The sequence below is a fragment of the Lygodium microphyllum genome, chromosome 26 (assembly GCF_053477565.2).
Source record: "Lygodium microphyllum isolate KBCC chromosome 26, Lygodium_microphyllum_v1.1.10, whole genome shotgun sequence".
Lineage (NCBI taxonomy): Eukaryota > Viridiplantae > Streptophyta > Polypodiopsida > Schizaeales > Lygodiaceae > Lygodium > Lygodium microphyllum.
The window spans coordinates 23159865-23178478 of record NC_141160.1 but is presented as its reverse complement, the minus strand read 5'-3'; the positions used below and the strand labels follow the sequence as shown (position 1 = coordinate 23178478).

At 42.7% G+C, this 18614-nt stretch overlaps 1 protein-coding gene across 5 annotated transcripts in view; it reads right to left on the bottom strand.

Moving 5' to 3' along the window:
* LOC148013048 (Galactose oxidase/kelch repeat superfamily protein) overlaps positions 1-18614 on the bottom strand; it is a 97978-nt gene that overhangs the window by 7316 nt on the left and 72048 nt on the right. For 2 of the 5 annotated variants that reach the window (XR_015688791.1, XM_087667447.1), the window contains exons 11-15: positions 8829-8927; positions 8562-8690; positions 8314-8451; positions 7165-7590; positions 7018-7077 (exon numbers count right to left, since the gene is read on the bottom strand). Coding sequence is in view for 4 of the 5 variants with exons in the window: in XM_087667447.1 (XP_087523573.1) it covers positions 7018-7077; positions 7165-7590; positions 8314-8451; positions 8562-8690; positions 8829-8927 (852 nt within the window). In the remaining variant the exon portion in view is untranslated. The remainder of the gene's footprint in view (positions 1-7017; positions 7078-7164; positions 7591-8313; positions 8452-8561; positions 8691-8828; positions 8928-18614) is intronic. The other 3 variants (XM_087667448.1, XM_087667449.1, XM_087667450.1) reach the window with 3 other exon arrangements.

The following is an 18614-nucleotide window of genomic DNA, read 5'->3' as shown; positions in this document are numbered from 1 at the left end:
TTCAGTCCGTCACCTCATCTCTCCAACCTCTTGACTACCCTCATACCCCTTCAGGAGGACATTGTGGTTCGTGGTTCATGCCTGTCTTCATCATCTTCCTTGTGCTTCAGCATCCTTGTTCCCTTGTATCACATTCACTCCATGATTCTGAACTTCATCATTCCATTCATCAGAGTTTCTTCTCTCTTCTCTTCTCTTCTCCATGTTTGCCGAGTTCACTCCGTGTTCCTCCCTACAAACCCTACTGTCTCGCTGGTACGTCGTCTTTTGACATGGTATTAGAGTTGGATCTGCTCAAACAGTGACAAAGATCCTCCACTCCAGTGACAGCAAAGACTGGTGGTGGGTTCAGCATCCACTTCTCTTCTTCTTCCACTGCATCAAAATCTCGTTTTTGCAGGTTTCAGGTGTTTTCAGCTTGCTGCCCACACCCCTTTGATAGAGGACATCGCATCTCAGCTGTCCCTTGCTGTAATCTACAGTCTGGCCCCTGTTTCCAGCCTTCCACCTGGGCAGTTTGCAGCTGTTTACAGTAGAGCGACTGTTGCTGATCGCTCTCCATTCAAAAAACAATCTCGTTTTTGCAGATTTCAGGTATTTCAGCTTGCTGCCCACACCCCGGATGCGGAGGACATCGCGGTCCAAGCTGGCCATTGCTGTCTACAACAGTCTGGCGCCTATTTCCAGCCTATCACACACTGTTTGGAGTTGATTTTAGCATATTGACTGCTACTGCTGGTTTTTCTTGCGCTTTTAGTCTTTCTCCTACAGCTTGCATTTGCTGTTTTCCCTCTCTTGCAGCCTGCGTTTTTAGTCTTTCTCTCTCCTCACCTGCGTTTTTCTACTGGTTGCAACCTCTTACTCCTAGTTGCATCCTCATTCCACTGGCAGCTCACTTCCAACCTTTCCACTGCTCCTAGCCCTTCAGGCAGACATTGCAGTTTATGGTTCATGGCTGACCTCTTCCTTCTTCAACAAGGCACACTGGTACCCATGGCTTCTTTACCAACAGATGACTAGACTACTTGGTGCTCCTACTGTGGCATCACCGGACACACCGCCGATGCTTGCCAACTTCAACCTTTGCTCCCCACCCCCTTGGAGTATATGCGTCTTCCACCAGGCACTCCTTGTGCCACCTCTCCTTTCTGGGCCACAGAGATCGTTCTGCATCAACTATCAGAATACTATGCTCAAGGAAATAAGACACATCCGATGCGCACTAAGTCCTTTCGAGCACATGGAGAATCGATTGTCGCTACAACCTCCCAGAGATCGTTGCAAAGCCAATGGCAGTCTTTTCCCACCTATTTTCAGGTACAATGGCTACCGCGGCCCACAGTTTTGCAATCTGCTCCATCGAGAGACAATGATTGTTCGATGTTGTCTCCTCGTCAGTCCACTCCTTTCAGAGATAGTGGCTGCTCGACTCTTTTCTCTTCTTCAGCTTCCCAGTCCACTCCATTGAGAATAAGCACCTGTTGCCTACTCATTGCTCAATCTGAGCCCCACCCTTCACCTCATCTACTCAAGTTCGAGAGGCCACCTCTAGGCATTCTTCACCACCCCAAATATCTTCTTCAACACAACTGATGGCACTTCATTCATCCTTAAACATTTTGGAGTCTGTGATCCATGAATTTTTGGATTCCCTATCTACGTCAGAGGGGGATGATCTTTCTTTGCCCTCCAAGGGGACATCTATATCTACTGCGACTTCAAAGGGGGCTCCTATTCCTCCAACTTCAAAGGGGGTCCCCACCCACCACTCAATCCTTCACACACCCTGGCGGAGGCCTTTTACCTTCTTCTTCTACCCTTGGATGGGATGGCTTCCTTCCAGCGGTCATCTCACCTATTGATACCCAGGATCTCAAGGATCTACCTAGATCGGGGCCTTGGAGGTTCAACAGTGACTTGGTGGCGAGGCCTTCGTATTCCTTCTCACATAAATGCACGGAGCTAGTGGCTTCTCTACGGAGATTGAGTTTCGAGTTCTCTCGTTCACTATATCTACAGTTCTTTACTGCAAGTTACCCTTCAGGTGGAAGTCTTGGATCTTAGGAATCCTCTACATCTTCTTCCTCCTCTTCTTCTTGCCTTGGTCACTTGATCAATGTGGAGACAACTCCGAGATTGAGTATTGGAATATCCTTATGGTTCTTGGCACCACACAAAGTCAGACATTCCTCCTATGCATTGCATGTTTTCATCATCTTTATACTAGGGCGCTTGGGCAAGTGAACAATTTTCCCACAAGGAACGGTGTCCAAGTGGCACCTGCTGCATGAGCATTCTTTAGCATGTATCATTCCATCTCCACCTCACTCTTCTCTTTCTTCCCCTTTTTGGGCCTGAGAGGGGATGATGAGAAACCCTTCACAAATTTGCGTTCAGCATTTAGGATTTCACAGTGGACAATCCCACAATGGGGCTGGGCGCCCACAATGGGGCGCCACCTCAGAAGTCGGCACCCTCCCTCCAACTGCCACCCTAGACAATCTCTTGCCTATTTATAGGCTGCCTCTATCACTCATTCTTTACGGCTAATTCATTCAGTCCCTTACCTCCTCTCTCGAGTCTCTTGACTACCCTCATACCCCTTCACGAGGACATTGTGGTTCGTGGCTGTCTTCATCATCTTCCTTGTGCTATGGCATCCTTGTTCCCTTGTATCACATTCACTCCATGATTCTGAACTTCATCATTCCATTCATCATCAGAGTTTCTTCTCTCTTCTCTTCTCTTCTCCATGTTTGCCGAGTTCACTCTGTGATCCTCCCCGCAAACCCTACTGTCTCGCTCGTACGTCATCTTTTGACACATATAAGCCAAAAATATATTATAAATATGATCAGGTTAGCACCAATATATGCTGAAAACGCCATAATAATGACACAAGAGTCCCCCTCTAAGGAGGACATACTATGTAACTAATCAAACAGCTGAGTGTATCGCAATAGCTGACATTTGAACTCATAGAGCATGGGGATAGTAAGCTATGAAACTACTTGTATGAAATTGAAATATTTCTTAGGAAGCTTGTTAAGGAACAATGTGACCTAGTCATCAAGGGACTTAGATACTCAACCAACTTGACCTTAAGGTCATCCCTGTCTTTGATCATGAATTCTTGAAGCTCATGGTCAAGACTTATACAATGGGTCCTATCCAAAGCTGCATAGCAGTCAATCAAGTGTTCCTACCACTCTAATGCAAGGTCAAAATACTGTAATTGTGAATGAAACTCTGGGAGCAATACTCGCATTTGTGAGAGGCTGAGAAGATCGAAGCTCAGCTAAGAGTGCATTAGACAGTGTGGAGAGTGAATCACGACACCCAATGCAATAGACTGAAAGAGTGTAAGCTGAAAGTACAAAGTATAACCCTTAAACCTTAGGGTTGTAGGGTAACCCTTAAACCTTAGGGTTGTAGGGGGTGTTCACACCCGAACATGATAAGTGCTCGTAAGTGTGTAACATAAACACATACAAAAAAAGAGAATAAGTCTGGTGGAAAAAACCTCTCGTACCAAGAGTAAAAAGTGCCCCAGTGTCCTACTAATCACCGACACTCCTCTATGAGCATAGGTGTGAGTGAAACCCAATAGCATCAACTCAACAATAGCGGAGGCATTTCTAGCCTTTCAAGGATAGACAACCTATGGAACAAGGGGAGGGTCCGGTTGGGGTTTCAAAACCTGAACAATGTCCCACAAGTTTTGTGAGTCAAGAATGTGCCTAATCAAGTTTGACCAAGTAGTGTAGTTAGACCTATTAAAATGAATCTTGTTAGTAAATGCATAATTAGCTAACAAGAAGAAAGAACTATGAGGGGTCGGATAAGAAAATAAGATAGGTAATAAGGAGAAGGAGATGGATAGGCAATAATAGGATATGATGGTCCAAAAGGTGCCACCTGAGGAGCTAACTAGGACTCCATAGCCTTGCCCAACTATAGACTGAGACACAAGGATATTACCAGTCGGTCTACTAGGTAAAGCCATCCCAATGAACAATGGTACCAATCAATCCACATTCAATAAAGCTTGGGAGGATATCCCATGTGTAAAGCCCAAAAGTGTGTAAGATAGAGGTCAAGCCTCTTGCATAGACGCATCTCCACCACCCGAAAAAGAAAAGATCCTAAAAGATGTGTGTATGTTTTATGAATCCCCCAATGTGATGTGAGATGTCACTGGTGGTATATGCATAGGAATAGTGAATGGGTACGAAATTTAATTTAGGTGATGATGTGTGAGTGAATTTACTGAATTGATTTTCTAAATTTGTTCTTTGAAATTAAAATGTGGATGAAGATGGAAATGAAGAATGAGATGTTTCACCTCTTTTAGTTGACCTTAAAAAGAAAATCTTGATGAAAAAGTAGAAGAAGAAAAACTTACAAAATGGTTGAATTGATTTTTTTTTTTATAAGCACCTCTTGTGTTTACATAAAAAGGGCGGTCCTCTTCGAGACTTAAAACGGTTATGCATTGATTGCACTATTCCTTAAATCCTCTAGAATATCACCAAAATCTTGCAAAGAAGTAGAACCTGGATAAGATGAACTATATGGCAGAAAAGTAAAAGGAGGGGAAGAAAATAAAGACTTCTACTCCATGCTGATTTCTCCAGTGAAATGTCATGTCCCGTATGGAGTGTCCATCCTTCCTGCAAAATCAGTAGATCTGTGCACCAAATCTAAAGGGGATAGCAAAGGTTTACCTTCTAGCAACAATTAAGCCCAATCCATAAAAATAAGATCATACTCAGCTCGTGTAATCTCATATGGCCTTTGGACTTCATGGTAGTCCTTTGTCAAATCCTTCTAGAGCAAGCTATGAAGTCTACTCCTACTCGGGTCTCTGTATAGAGGGCTCTGGAGACTGAAGCGATATAGACATGTTCGAGGCCATCTTCCCTCTATAAACTTGTTTCTAATGACGAGCTCTCCAATCAAAATCCTAGGTTTCTTCTTTGAGTACCTAGTTCTAATATCATGAGAAGAAATACTCGTCTACAGATAACAAACACAATTGTACGACAAAGCACAGACTAATAAAGAACACAGTTATGATTAGGATAACTCATAGGCAATGAAAATTGAAGAAGATAATTAATAAATAATGAATGTTGAATATATGTACGATGCTAAATGCAGCAAATATACTATGCAAAGGTGAAATACTAACCCTTGAACTCCCATGGCTCTAGGACCGGGGTAGAGAGTATGAGCTAGAGAGTGCATCATACTCTAACAGATCACGAAACACAATAGACGGCCTCCGTTAATGCCTTCCAATAGTAAACACAGCTCAGGTGTGGTCAGATCAAACTAGGGCTAGAACAGCGAAATGCAGCCAAATCGCATAAAGTGGCAGGCTGGAGATGATGCAGAACAGAAAAATGCTGATTGATGCCACGTGGCTGGCAGGCAACTGGCTGAAACAATAAAAAGTAGGCTGTAGTTAGTTATACAACAGAAAATGTTGATGTAGGAGTCCCATGTAGCAGGCTACAAGCTGGAACAGTGTGGGCAGCAGCAACTAGTTGATCAGCAGCAAGAATCAAGCAGCACCAACTGATGGAGATTGCTGGATAGTAGGATCCAAATGATGGACAGCAATGGGCAGCAGATCAAATTGTGATATCCTCTGCGAATGGGGTGTGGACAGCAGAGATAAGGCAAGTACAAACTGCAAAAACAAGATTGTGCTAAGTGGAAGACAGCCTATGTATTTGTAGATGGATAGTTTGTCCCGAATTAGGGTTTGGCTTATGGGACACAAACACTCTCTAGGATCGTGTTTCTTTTTAATAAAAGTTTGGTAAATTTGAGGTTTAGAGCTGTAATTGAAAGCTAACTAAATAATAATGCATTTTTTAGCTCAATAAGGGGACCTCTACACCTTCTAATGTATCTGAACCTGACGCTCAAGAGTCCTTATGAATCATTTTGTATTATGCCATTTTGAGTCCTTTTATGAGCATTGAGTGATAGCATAACAAATGCCCTTTTGTATGCATCTTTTTGGAATAGAACATGGCTTGAGTTTCAACTCTTATATGGCCTTGCAAGTGTTTTTAAACTCTAGTTCATGAAACTTTGTCCTTTCCACGATCTATAAATCACATATTTTATATGTGTGTAAGCTGATTTTATATATACATTTATATGTATTTTTTAATGAACATACAAAACAAAGTATTTTATTCTTTATGTGTGTGTATGAGTGAGAGTACGGGTGTCTTTGTCTCTGTGTGTGTGTGTGTGTGTGCTGCAAAATTTGAAAAGAGACTATTTAGAGGATCTACCTTGGTGCTTTTTGCATGTTGCAAACAAATAGGTTGGTGATGAAGTGGCTTGAGCACGAAATTTCCTCAATGGTGACACCAATGTCAGTGACAATGGCAATTATTTTAAGAGGCGGCAACAACAATTTACTTGAGAAGACCACCTACAGTACTCTGAGCCCATATTGCCCTACCATGTTATCTCCATCACTAGGGTATAACCAATCCATAGAGACATGGGACAGGCTTTGGGGACAAGGATGGGAACAAGGATGGGGATAGGAATCGGTGTCCCCTTTCACTATAAGAGGGGGATATTACATGGGAACACAACTAGCATGATACACGGCCAAGGTGGGACTAGGATGGAAAACTAGAAAATGGTCGTCCCATGTCACTTTAGACCAATCGTGACTTTAATTATTGGGATCTTGTTTTTGTGTCTCAATCCTTAAAACAGCAGTTTGCTTACAATTTCAATAAAGTCGATATATGAAAATACAAGTAATATTCATGTTTATCACCTAATACCTAGTCATCGCCATCTCAAACCACTCCTCTGAAAATTTTATTGAAAAAACCATGGATATAACCCAGTTATCTATTAAGAAAAGTACATTGAGCACACAAGCTTATGCAACAGCTTTGCTACTTCAAGATAGTACGTTTGAATGTCTTAGGGTGTCTAAACCTATTTCTTTCAATAATTCAGAACACATACCTGAAGATGAAAAGCTCTGGACCGTTCCCCTGAAAGGACCCCCCTTGTGGTATGAAGTTCCTGTATGAATCATAAAGTTTGATGAAGGCCATAGCATAGCAACTTCAATATGCAAAATGATAGTGCTAGAAATGGCAACTGCTTTACCTTCTGTGTGTCTTCTAAAACAGCTTTCAAGAAGGCAAGATCATGATCTAGCCTGATATTTTCTGTGTGTACAACATTTGCCAAATTGTTTGACTCTTCCTGTGCAATTTCAGCTTCTTCCAGCCGTCTTTTGAGGTCTTCAATCTCCTTGAGTGCAATTGCCAACCTTTTTTCTGTTTTCTGTCGACTATTGATCACTGAAGCCAGACTCCTCTCTGCCTCATCTCTATTTGTCATCGCAACTTTTAGTTGCACCTCAAGGGCTGCATTCTTCCGGAGGGCTGTTGCAAGCTTCCTTTCATAGCCATCCCTAAGGTCAGCTAGAGGAGACATCGGGTCATGAGAATGATTGATCCCAAGTGGTTCTCGGGTATCTATACTGTTTGCCTTTCTTGTGGTTGAATCGCTCTGAGGAAGTTCAGCCACCTGCTTGAAAAGAATATTCAGCCTTCTTAATGAAAAAAGAATAATAAATTGTAGCTCCCTTCGTGATTAATGTTTGTGCATAAATATATAAATGAATATCACTATGGTTCTCATGCTTGATAAAACCCAAGATTTTGTTGAACAAAAAAATTTACAGAAACAAAAATAAACTGTGGTATTTAGAATGTATAAGAACAGCAGAGGCTACGCCCACCCCCTCTTCAAAAACATACAGCATTCAATATTTTAACATCTATAGCAGCCCTCATTTAGGATTAGTGTTTTCGTTGTGATACACACCATTTTCAGATGCAAATTTCTCTCCCAAGTAAACAAATTCTATCACCACTATATCTCTCTTCTGCAGGCCTTCTAATACTCAAGTCCAACAATTAAAGCTTCCCAGCAAGTCTCTATTTTCCCATGAACCAGTTGGCTGTGCCAAAATTGAACATTCACTTCTAAGGTCTACACAAAGACAAATCCTTACTGCTAACATGACAAAGATTAGAGATCAAGTTTATAAGATGAGCCTAGAAATAACTTGTACGTGTTTGTTGAATGCTGCTTTGCCTAAACTTGTATGCATGATGTTATTTAAAATGTACAGAGCAAATTCCTTATCTCGAAACAGAGATTCATGTGCAAAGACCACACAATATTCAGCATTTGATCAGCCAAAAAAAGAAAACGAGAAACAGATAACAGGTCACATAACCCAACCTCAGTTTGACTCCTTGGAAGCTCATCGGCTTTATTAGCTTTGGCTTTGGCTTTGTTCTTCTCCACAGCCATTGAGGCAGTTTTCTCAGCATTAAGAAATTTTTTCCTCAGTGGAATCACACCTGAGTCATCAGCAATCTGAGGCAAAGTAGGTTACACTGGTACATGATTGGGCAGAATAACATACTTCAAATGAACCAAGTCTCTGATAATTAAGAACACTGCACAAGGCTAAAGCACCCATATACCAAATAGTCATGGGTTGCAAGGGAACTGTGCTTTGTCAGGTCTGTCGTGCTCCTAGAATTCCCTCTGGCATGTGATGCAGGGCTTTTCGAGCGTGCATGGTCAGTAGCTGAGATATGAAGCACCTCTACCTTCAAATTTGGAACATTTTCAAATTCTATGTATACATACTAAAAGGTGCAGAGGTAGTAAAGGTAAATTACATATTTGGCAGAATTTAAGATTTGAGGAAAAGAAACTCAGCAATCATTAGCAGGGTGAGAATGAACCTCATTTGCTGGCCCAGGTCTTTTGCCACCAAAGGAAACAAGGAATGCTCTCTCTTTGCGTTGTGCAATCACCATGCTGAACCCCTGTAGCGATATTCCCTATTGTTTAAAATAACCTTTTGGAACCTTCCATTGTGCCCAAAATGAACCTTGCTCCACATAAAAGCTAGTAAATCGAGTGCCTATAAGTGCACACACAATATTTGCAGCTAGATTTTATAGGTTTCCTGAAAAAAATCATTTATAAATGTTATTGCAAGATGAGTCTCTCCTGAACAAGATGTCAATAAATCTATATTATCCAAATAAAGCTGCTTGAATGGAATGCCTACTTGACTGTGCTTCCAAGGCACATGATATCTCAACTTCCACAAATTTCTGTTAGAAACTAGGGTTTCTAGGACATGTCCAAATTTACCATTTGGGTGGATGCCAGACTGTCATAGCCATTAGTTGGGAATGAAGTTGGCCAATAGCCCTTTGTGTCTGGTTTACTCCCACAGCTGCATGTTTGCATCCAGCTCCTGCATGTCCAGTCTGTGTAGATCGGCCCTGCTACAGGCACCAGTCGCACTCTAAAAGAAATTGTAGGCAGAGAGAAGCTGACGGGTGTCACAGGACAGTTATATTACAGCAGACACCATGCAACATGTTTTCCCAAATCTCAATCGGAAAGTACCCAGCCAGCATCTGATAGATGTAGTACAAGGATTGAAGCTCTAGCACTGTAAGTGAGAACACAAGGTCTACACAACTAACAAATTTATACTCATAGAGATGGAATGAAATAACGCAGTAAATGATCAAGAAAGGTATCTCTATTTCTCTACAAGCGGACTGCAGGGGAACTGATGGAGGAGTCAATGATGCCATGAACAGTTGGAGGATGTATCATACTTGAACAGATCTCAAATATAAGCAGGCAAGCACCATCTAATGAAGCCCAGCTCTGTGTAGGCAGTGTCACCTCCTAGAACTTAGAAGCATGAGAATGTTGCAGCACTTGCATTTTAGGTGTGTAATATGTGCAGGTCTAAGGCGCAAGCAGATGATGTCATGGCTGCAGTAAGGTCAATCCCTAAATAGCAAAGTGCTGCATTCATATGTGGGCAGCAGCATGACAGCAAAATCAAAGGCAGGCAGCAAAGTCAATGCAGCATATGCTGCGGTTTGGACAGCAGCAGCCTCGCCTTTGGCTGGACAAGGTCGCTTGGGGCAGCACATGCTCTGTTTTGGCTAGAAGCAGCAGCTCATGTCCTCGTAGCTGGTCATAGAAGCATGGCACATGCAACAAAAATGGCAAGGGCAATGGCCAACCCTGCAATGAAAACACCCAAAGACTAGCAAAAAGAACAGCTGGAAAATGATTAGAAAGTGGTAAACATATATAGTTTTTCTTTTCAAAATGTGAACCGAGAATTTGAGGAAGCATGATTGCATAATTTCCCAAAGGTAGTGAGAAAATCAACAAACAAGCACTAGATGAAAGAAGCCTTTGGGTGATACTTGGACTAGCACTAGGAAATGGTCGAAATAGAAACCCAACAGGAACTCATAGGAAATGGAGTTTCCTAGTGAAAGGGCTAGGAAACAGCCATTTCCTGTGAGTATGCATGGAAGATGTAAAGATGGATGTGAAGAAAATTGCTAGGGTTTGCACTGAGGAAACACAGAGTGTACGACCACAACACAAACACAAAGAGACAAACACAAACACAAAAAGCAAAACTCAAACCCTAAATGCAAAACTCAAAACTCAAACACAGAAACTCAAACACAAACAGAAGAAGGGAGAGAACACAACTCTGAAGTGAATGAATACTACAAATGAATGTAAGAGTCTACATATACTCAAAAGCAGAGCAGTGTGTCGGAGAGTGACATCCACCACCGGAGACGGATCCAAAGTTTGTGACCACCAGTCGAATTGTGAAGAGAGTGGAATCTGCAAAACGCTGACACCAGAGGCGACAGCTGCAAAAGGGTGTGGTGATCTCACGCGGCTCCAGATGAGTGCAAACGTAAGCAAGAAGATGATGGTGGAGAGGCTGGCGATGGCAACTGGAGGCCAAAACGCAGCCTGGAAGGAGATGCCAACAACAGCTGGAAGAAGGCACCAAGGCACTCCTAGGCCCCAAAGAGGACAGGGCATGGAACAAAGGGTGTACGTCGGCTGCCCAGTGGCCTGCCAAGCCCTACAAAAGGGGATGGAATCAGCTATGGACTTTTTTTCTTTTAAAAAGGCTTTTTAGGTGTGAGGAAGTTAACATTTAAGTGAGGGTTTCACATAAGTTTTCATCCTATTGAGTATCCATGCCCCTGACGGGAGAGTTTAAAAAAAAGGATGGTCAAACCCAAGACCTTCACAAAACAAGCATACTATCCCTACCATCACTGGGTGTCGATGATGAAGGAAAATATGATGAGAGAGTATGATGGTGTGGTGTCAACAGCTGCCGGTGGAAACACCTTAGGATCCACTCAAGTGGTTATCTACACAATGAGATGCAAAGTATGCTACATGCCGAAGAATGCTCATACAGCAGGTGCCACTTGGACAGTGTCCCTCGTGGGAAAATTGTTCACTTACCCAAGCGCCCTAGTACAAAGATAATGAAATTATGCAATGCAAAGGGGAAGGTACAACATGAGGGAGAAGCCGATGTCGAAGACAGTGCTGAAGCCTATAGAATACCAAGAAGGGTAGGAACCCCCTCTCAACCTAGATGTAGATGCCAAAGAAGGAAGAGGAGCTTGATGTCGGTCTTCGTGTGGTATTGAGAACCATAAGGAATGGAAGAAGATGAAGAAGATGAAGTGGATGAAGCACCCCCCTCGAAAAGCAAGGTAGAAGTCGCCGCCATGATAGCACTGAGAGAGATGTTGCACGATCCGCCTCGGCAGGGAAAACCTTCATGCTGGAAGAAGAATAAGCACTCTTAGGATGATGAAACCATGAAAGGAACAGTGCACATCCCCATGGCTCTAGCCCAGGTAGCACCAAAGCAATCTGCAAGTTAGCCCTACATTGAAAGACAAAACCCTGCAAAAGAGAGAAGAATCTACAAACATAGAGGTCAGTGGTGAGATGCTCCAAAGCAAAACATAACACAGAGAAAATCTAACTGAAAAGACAATGCAATGAATATGTATGTGTGTGAGTAAATGCAGCAGAAGAGTTAAGAATGGATGTCTAGCAGCAACAATGGGTATTGAAGAAGCACATGAAGCAAGAACGGAAGGCGTAGCCCCACTGGACTGTGCAGTCGTATAACAGTTTGCTGAGGCTTTTTAGGTGGAAGACCTTGGGCCTAGGAGCGACACTCCTTGCCCACATGGCCTATTCTCTGGCAGCAGTGTGTGCAAAACCGGTTTTTCTTAGGGAGTTGCCGCCAGATAGGTCTAGATTCTTTGGGTTCATTATCTCAGGAAGAGGAGTCACCCTTTGATTGGCTTGCCTTCGCATCTTGCGAGTTCTTGCCACCATTGGTTTTCCCTCCCAAAGACGAGACAATCAACCTCCTCTGCTCTGAATAAGGCTATGATGAGGATTTCTTATGGACTTGATCATGCAGCCTCGCGTAACGTAAGAACTGACACTCAAACTCGTAGAAGGTTGCCAATCGAGGCTATGAGATGATGTGCTAAATGAAATTGAAGTATGTTTTGGACAACTTATTCAAGAGGAATGCAACTTGATCATCGTCTGGGTTTGGAGAGCCAGTAGTGGCGAACTCAACGAGTAACTACCTATATTCAGCCAGCTTGACTATTAGATCATCCCCTTCCTTAATAGAGAACTCTTGAAGCTCAAAGTCAAGATTTATATGCCAAGTACAATCTCGAGCCGCATAGCGGTCGAGAAGGTGACTCCAATGCTCTGACGCGAGCGGAAAGTGCTGTAATTGAGAGTGAAACTCAAGAAGCAATCCCTGCATCAGCTCAACATTGGTTGTGGCATTGCGAACTCTCCATTGACGGATGTAGTCAAGGTGAGCTAGTTGAGGGTTCGGCATAGGCTCTAGACCAATGACGAGGTTTCAAAGGCCCTAAGACTCATGCACTTGTTGCATGAAATTTGACCAAGTGGTGAAATTCGACCCATCAAAACAAGTCTTATCCATGAAGGCATTCTTGGCCATTGCAACAGGGGTGGTAGTGCTCAGAGATGGATAGTGTGAAAAAGTGTAATGGGGGTAAGATGGGGAAGTAGAGTGCACTTGGGAATGGGCCCCAGAGTGTCCACCAAGCATGCGGGTAGTATGCAAGGTGGATCCATAAGTAAGGATGGGCTGAATAGGCATGGGCGTGGTAGCCGTATAAGTAGCCCATGGTGGAGGTGGGATGGGAATATGTGGAGTAGAAGATGGAAATTCCTGCATAGGTGTAACCCAAGGTAAGTGGGGTGACACACCATAAGCCGAGAATGGAATCCCCTGCGTCTGAGTCATCATGTGAGAGGTGAATTTGGGGGTAGTAAGGGGATGCCCATCACAGCTGTCCCAAGTGCTATGGGTGTGCTCATTTGCGGAAAGGTGAGAGGCATTGTGTTAAAGGATGGCATTCCCCCTAACGAAGTACCATGGCGCAAAGAGATAGAGAATGGGTTAGAGAAGGAGAAGGTGCTAGAAGTGGAGATGGAAGATCCAACCCCTAGTGTGTGTGAAGTGGATGTGGAGTGTAATCCGAGAGTTTGAAAGGATGAAGAGAGATGATCAAGGGTGGAGGTAGAAGAGGGTAGGATGAGAGGAAAGTGAGAAGTGTGTGTTACATGCTCAAATGAAACAGAAGCTATAGATGTACCTGATTTCCTTCTGCTTCGTGAGCCTCCTCTATTAAAGTTCACATACACAAAGCCATCTAGATCCTACACCTCAAATGAAGAAACAGGCGAGGGTTTTGATTCATTCACCTCAAAAGGGTTGTACGAACTTGACAGTGGACCTAGCTGAAATGATGAAGATGGATCGCCGCATGCTCCAAATGCCATATGTCCTCCATGATCGGAGAGGTGGCCAGCCTCACCAACCGGTCCAAATGTGGTAGCAAAGCTTGTAGGAGGGGTGTAAACATTACCGTACTTGTTGCGATAGTACTCCTCAAAGTCCTCTATCATGTTAGTGAAATCTGGAATAGGAGTAGAAAAAGAAGGTGAAGGTGAAAGTGGAGTGTCATCCTCCTCACGAAGTCCATAATGCCGTCTCAAGGCCTCCAGTGATGGAGAAGCCTGATAGGGCATCATAGGAACTGGAGAAGGTGTCTAGAATATTGCGATTCAGTTACGAGCCGTATTGTGTGTCTCGCACAAAGACTAGCTCTCCACAATATCCGCAAGATACTCTTTACAAGAGCACCGGCTTTGATACCATGTGAATAAAACTGCTAGGGTTTGCACTGAGGAAACATGGAGTGTATGACCACAACAAAAACGCAAAGAGACAAACATAGACACAGAAAGCAAAACTCAAACCCTAAATGCAAAACTCAAAACTCAAATACAAAAACTCAAACACAAACAGAAGAAGCGAGAGAAGAACACAACTTTGAAGTGAATGAATACTGCAAATGAATATAAGAGTATACATATACTCAAGGGCAGAGCAGTGTAACAGAGAGTAACGTCCACCGAAGACAGATCCAAAGTCTGTGACCACCAATCGAACTATGAAGAAAGAGCAATCTGCAAAACGTTGATACCAGAGGTTGCTGGAGACAGAGGCGACTGCTGCTACAGAAGCATGTGATGATGTCAGGCAGCTCCTGATGAGTGCAAACGCAAGCAAGAAGATGATGGTGGAGAGGCTGGCAATGGCAATTGGAGGCCAAACGTAGCCTGGAAGGAGATGCCTGACAATGGTTGGAAGAAGGCGCCAGGGCACTACTAAGCTGGAGATTGTGCTTATGGGACACAGACACTCTCTAGGAATGCATTTCTGTTTAAAGAACAAGTTTGATTCATTAATAAAGTATGTTTTGGGGTTGTTTAAGTAAAGCTAATGCATTTTTAGCTCAACAATGGATAGCAATAGCAATAGTGACACAAAGTGTTGGCATGATAGCAATATGGCAGACAGTTAGTTTGACTTTGTGGGATGAAAATGGCCTTGTCCCTCGTTTCTTCTCTATAGAGCTTTTTGGGCTAATTATCCTACCAAAAACTCTCAACTTTTGGTTTAATTAAAGTAGCAGCTCTAGGATTTTCTTTTGGGGGCTATATGATAGACAAATAAATTGGCTTATATTTTAAGGCCTAATTTTTTGAACTTTAATAGGAAGCATAAACACAGCTAAAATTTGGAACAATATAGAGACATTGTGACCTAGAGTCCTGCACCACCACACCGAGGGACTTGAGTGCACCTCTTGCAAGTCTTTTTAATTAAAGCATGATAACAGGAACAATCAAGCTCTATACATGGAATCACACAATCTCAATGGCGATTGCACGACTCCCACTATTCAATTCTCGCCCCCTATCTACCATAGGGTGGTTATATCAGCTGCAAACTACAAGATACCTCCAAAATGAAATCAGTGCTGATCATGCTGAATGAAAGGACAGCAACAACACAATGCCGTAAAAGCATCCACACTCTGTAGATAACACGGATATACAACCAAAGAGCACAAAAAGCAATATGTCGGCAACTTGAAAAGCACTACAAAACAGCCACACACTTGCTGACAAGCTCTAAGCAGCAAGCCTAAGGGTTGTGCAACTCTTCCATACATACTATGGCAATAGGAAATGAGGAATAAGCAATTGGAAACAAAGGTGCAACAAAGATGAAGCAAACAAGAAAAAGAAATAAGGCAACAAGGGCAAAGATTGAGAAAGCCAAAGGCAATGAGCCCCAAGCATACCAAATGACTGAACAGAATGATGTACAAGCGCGAGTAAATGAATATTAAATAGGCAACAACCAAGAATACAGCGGACCTAATCATGTGGATGCTAGAAATGGGCTGATGTGGAATAAGTGACTGGCAAATGTTCTAAGAACTGTAAGTGTATCCAGTGGATGCCCGATATGGAAGTTGGACACACTAAAACTCGACATCTCCCCTCTCAACAACATGTTGGGGAAGAAGAACCCAAAAAGAGTTGGGGAGGCAGACACAAAATATGTACAATGTAATAAGGGGCAAAGCATGGTCCCCCTCTGACCAATGAATAAGTGCAATTACAAGGTGCAATGCCAACTTGATACAAAAGATCTCCAATGTTTGTGATGTGTAAAGCCTTGGTGAGGACATCCATGGCATTGTCTTGCGAAAATAGACTTCATTCAGAGAACTTCCTGCTCGATCTCCTCATGAACAAGATGTGTAAACCCCAGCATACTTGGTCCTCAATGGAAGACCAGGTTCCGATCAAGGTCCATGGCACTCTAGCTCATGTAGAAGACAATGGTCAATTCATCTTGGGAGTGTAACTCCCAAGAAGCTGGTGAAGATACATGACCTCAAGGCTAGCAACATAGCAACTTGGTACTCCATCTCTGCTGAAGATCTTGCAATCATAGGTTGCCTCTAGCTGCACCAACGAATGGTCCTAAGCCAAAAGAGAAGAAAAAGCCTCCAAGTGACTGCCTAGTGTCACTATCGCTGGCCCAATCTAAATCTAATACCCCTTAAAAGTGATACCTTGGTGAAACTCAATGCCAAGAGAAATGGTACCTCTAGGATACTGAAGCACCTCACGCTAATTTTGGAAATGGGATTGCCTAGGAGCTATGGAAAGCTGGCTAAGTATGCTGACAAAATAGGAGATATCTAGCCTACTATTGGCAGTCATAGGAGGGACCCAGCCAACTTCAATAATGGGTAGCATCCAGAACTTCGAGCCATCCACAAGCTGAATAGGATCCATGGGTGTAGCCACAAGGGTATACTTGGTCATGCCAAATGTAAAAAGGATCTCCTACTAGTACTAAGTGAGATGGAAAATTACACTGCTCATCACAGAAATCTCCATGCCCAAGACATAATGTAACAGATCTAGTCATCTCAAAGGTACGGGAAGTTGCTCCATGATATCCTTGTTTGTATGAGACCCTATGATAATTGATTCATCCACACACATCATGATGAAGCACAAAAGAATATCAGCTGAATGCAGATAGAGGTTCGCATCCAGCTGGCTATGGATGAATCCCTATGCAAGAATTAATCAATCAATCCTCTAATACCATGCTTGAGGAGCTGGCTTCAAACTGCAAAGAACCTCCTACAATGAACAAAAGAGTATCAATTGAATGCAGATAGAGGTTCCCAATCAATTGGCTACAGATGAATCCCTGTGAAAGAATGAATGCATCCATCCTCTAATACTATGCTTGGAGGGTTTGCTTCATTAATCTGAGCAAGGGAAAAATTGAGTGTCCCAAAGCATGGCATGCAACTTAACATTTATTTTAGAAACACATAACAATTATATAATCCAATCACATGGAGCTGAATATGTATTTTTGTTTTTGAATTTGTATGGTTTTCAAGTTTCAACCGAAAAACAAAGTCATGACCAGAGGGACTCACATCAAAATATCATCAAGGAGGATTCGCACTTGTCTTTAATAAAAAGTTTTTCTTAGATGATGCCCCTTTTGTGGGAGAATTCTAGCATTGTGTGAAGCCTCCTTCAAGGAACTATGCAAGGCAAAACATTTTCCTTGACATGGTTGGACGTGTAAAGTCATGCTTGAGGAGTATACAATCAACCTCTACCTTTTGCCATGTTCTTATTTCTTCCATGAGATCAACATGGAGCTTCTTTTATTGTTATGTGGATCAAATAGTTTGAGAGGGGTTTTGGCTTCAGTATTTTACAAGGGTCTACTTAGCACTTTCTAATAACTAATTACAACTTTTAAGCACAATGAGTATTCTTTACATGGGGTATAAGCACATGTGGTTTTAGATGCCAAAGTAATACTTTAGTGAATTCAGTTCTTATGCTTTAGTGATTTAATTCCTATGAAATCAACCTACTATCATTGATGAGTCTTTCAAGTGACTGTCAAGCTGTGTTTTATATTTTGTAAGTGCCATTTGGTCTTCTGTTCGGTCCTCAGAGTTCCATTTGTTCATCCATAGTAACTTCCTCCTATGATTCAATCAATACATTCAAGCTCCTCCTCCTCCATGACTTATGGAAGGCCTTTGAAACTCGAGGGAGGAGAAGTTAAAGCTAGATGTCATAGGAAGTCTCAACACACCACAACCCCAAGAGAGCAATGAGGCCCTACTAATGTCTATGGAATCTTGGTGATTTAATTCCTATGAAATCAACCTACTATCATTGATGAGTCTTTCAAGTGACTGTCAAGCTGTGTTGTATATTTTGTAAGCGCCATTTGGTCTTCTGTTCAGTCCTCAAGAGTTCCATTTGTTCATCCATAGTAACCTCCTCCTATCATTCAATCAATACATTCAAGCTCCTCCTCCTCCATGACTTATGGAAGGCCTTTGAAACTCGAGGGAGGAGAAGTTGAAAGCTAGATGTCATAGGAAGTCTCAACACACCACAACCCCAAGAGAGCAATGAGGCCCTACTAATGTCTATAGAATCTTGGTAACTTTGAAAACTCCAAGGAGCTGATCATACCAAAGGGGAAATCTACAATCCACAAGTGGACTATCCATAATATGTGGTGAAGAAGGTGAAGTAGGTGCATGTGGTGGAGTGTGTGGCACCAAGGGGGCCTAAGATACTAAGGAACAAGCAAAGGAGAGGACTAGGGAGCACTGCTGGACATGGGAAAAGATTGGTAGGGATGGCCATGC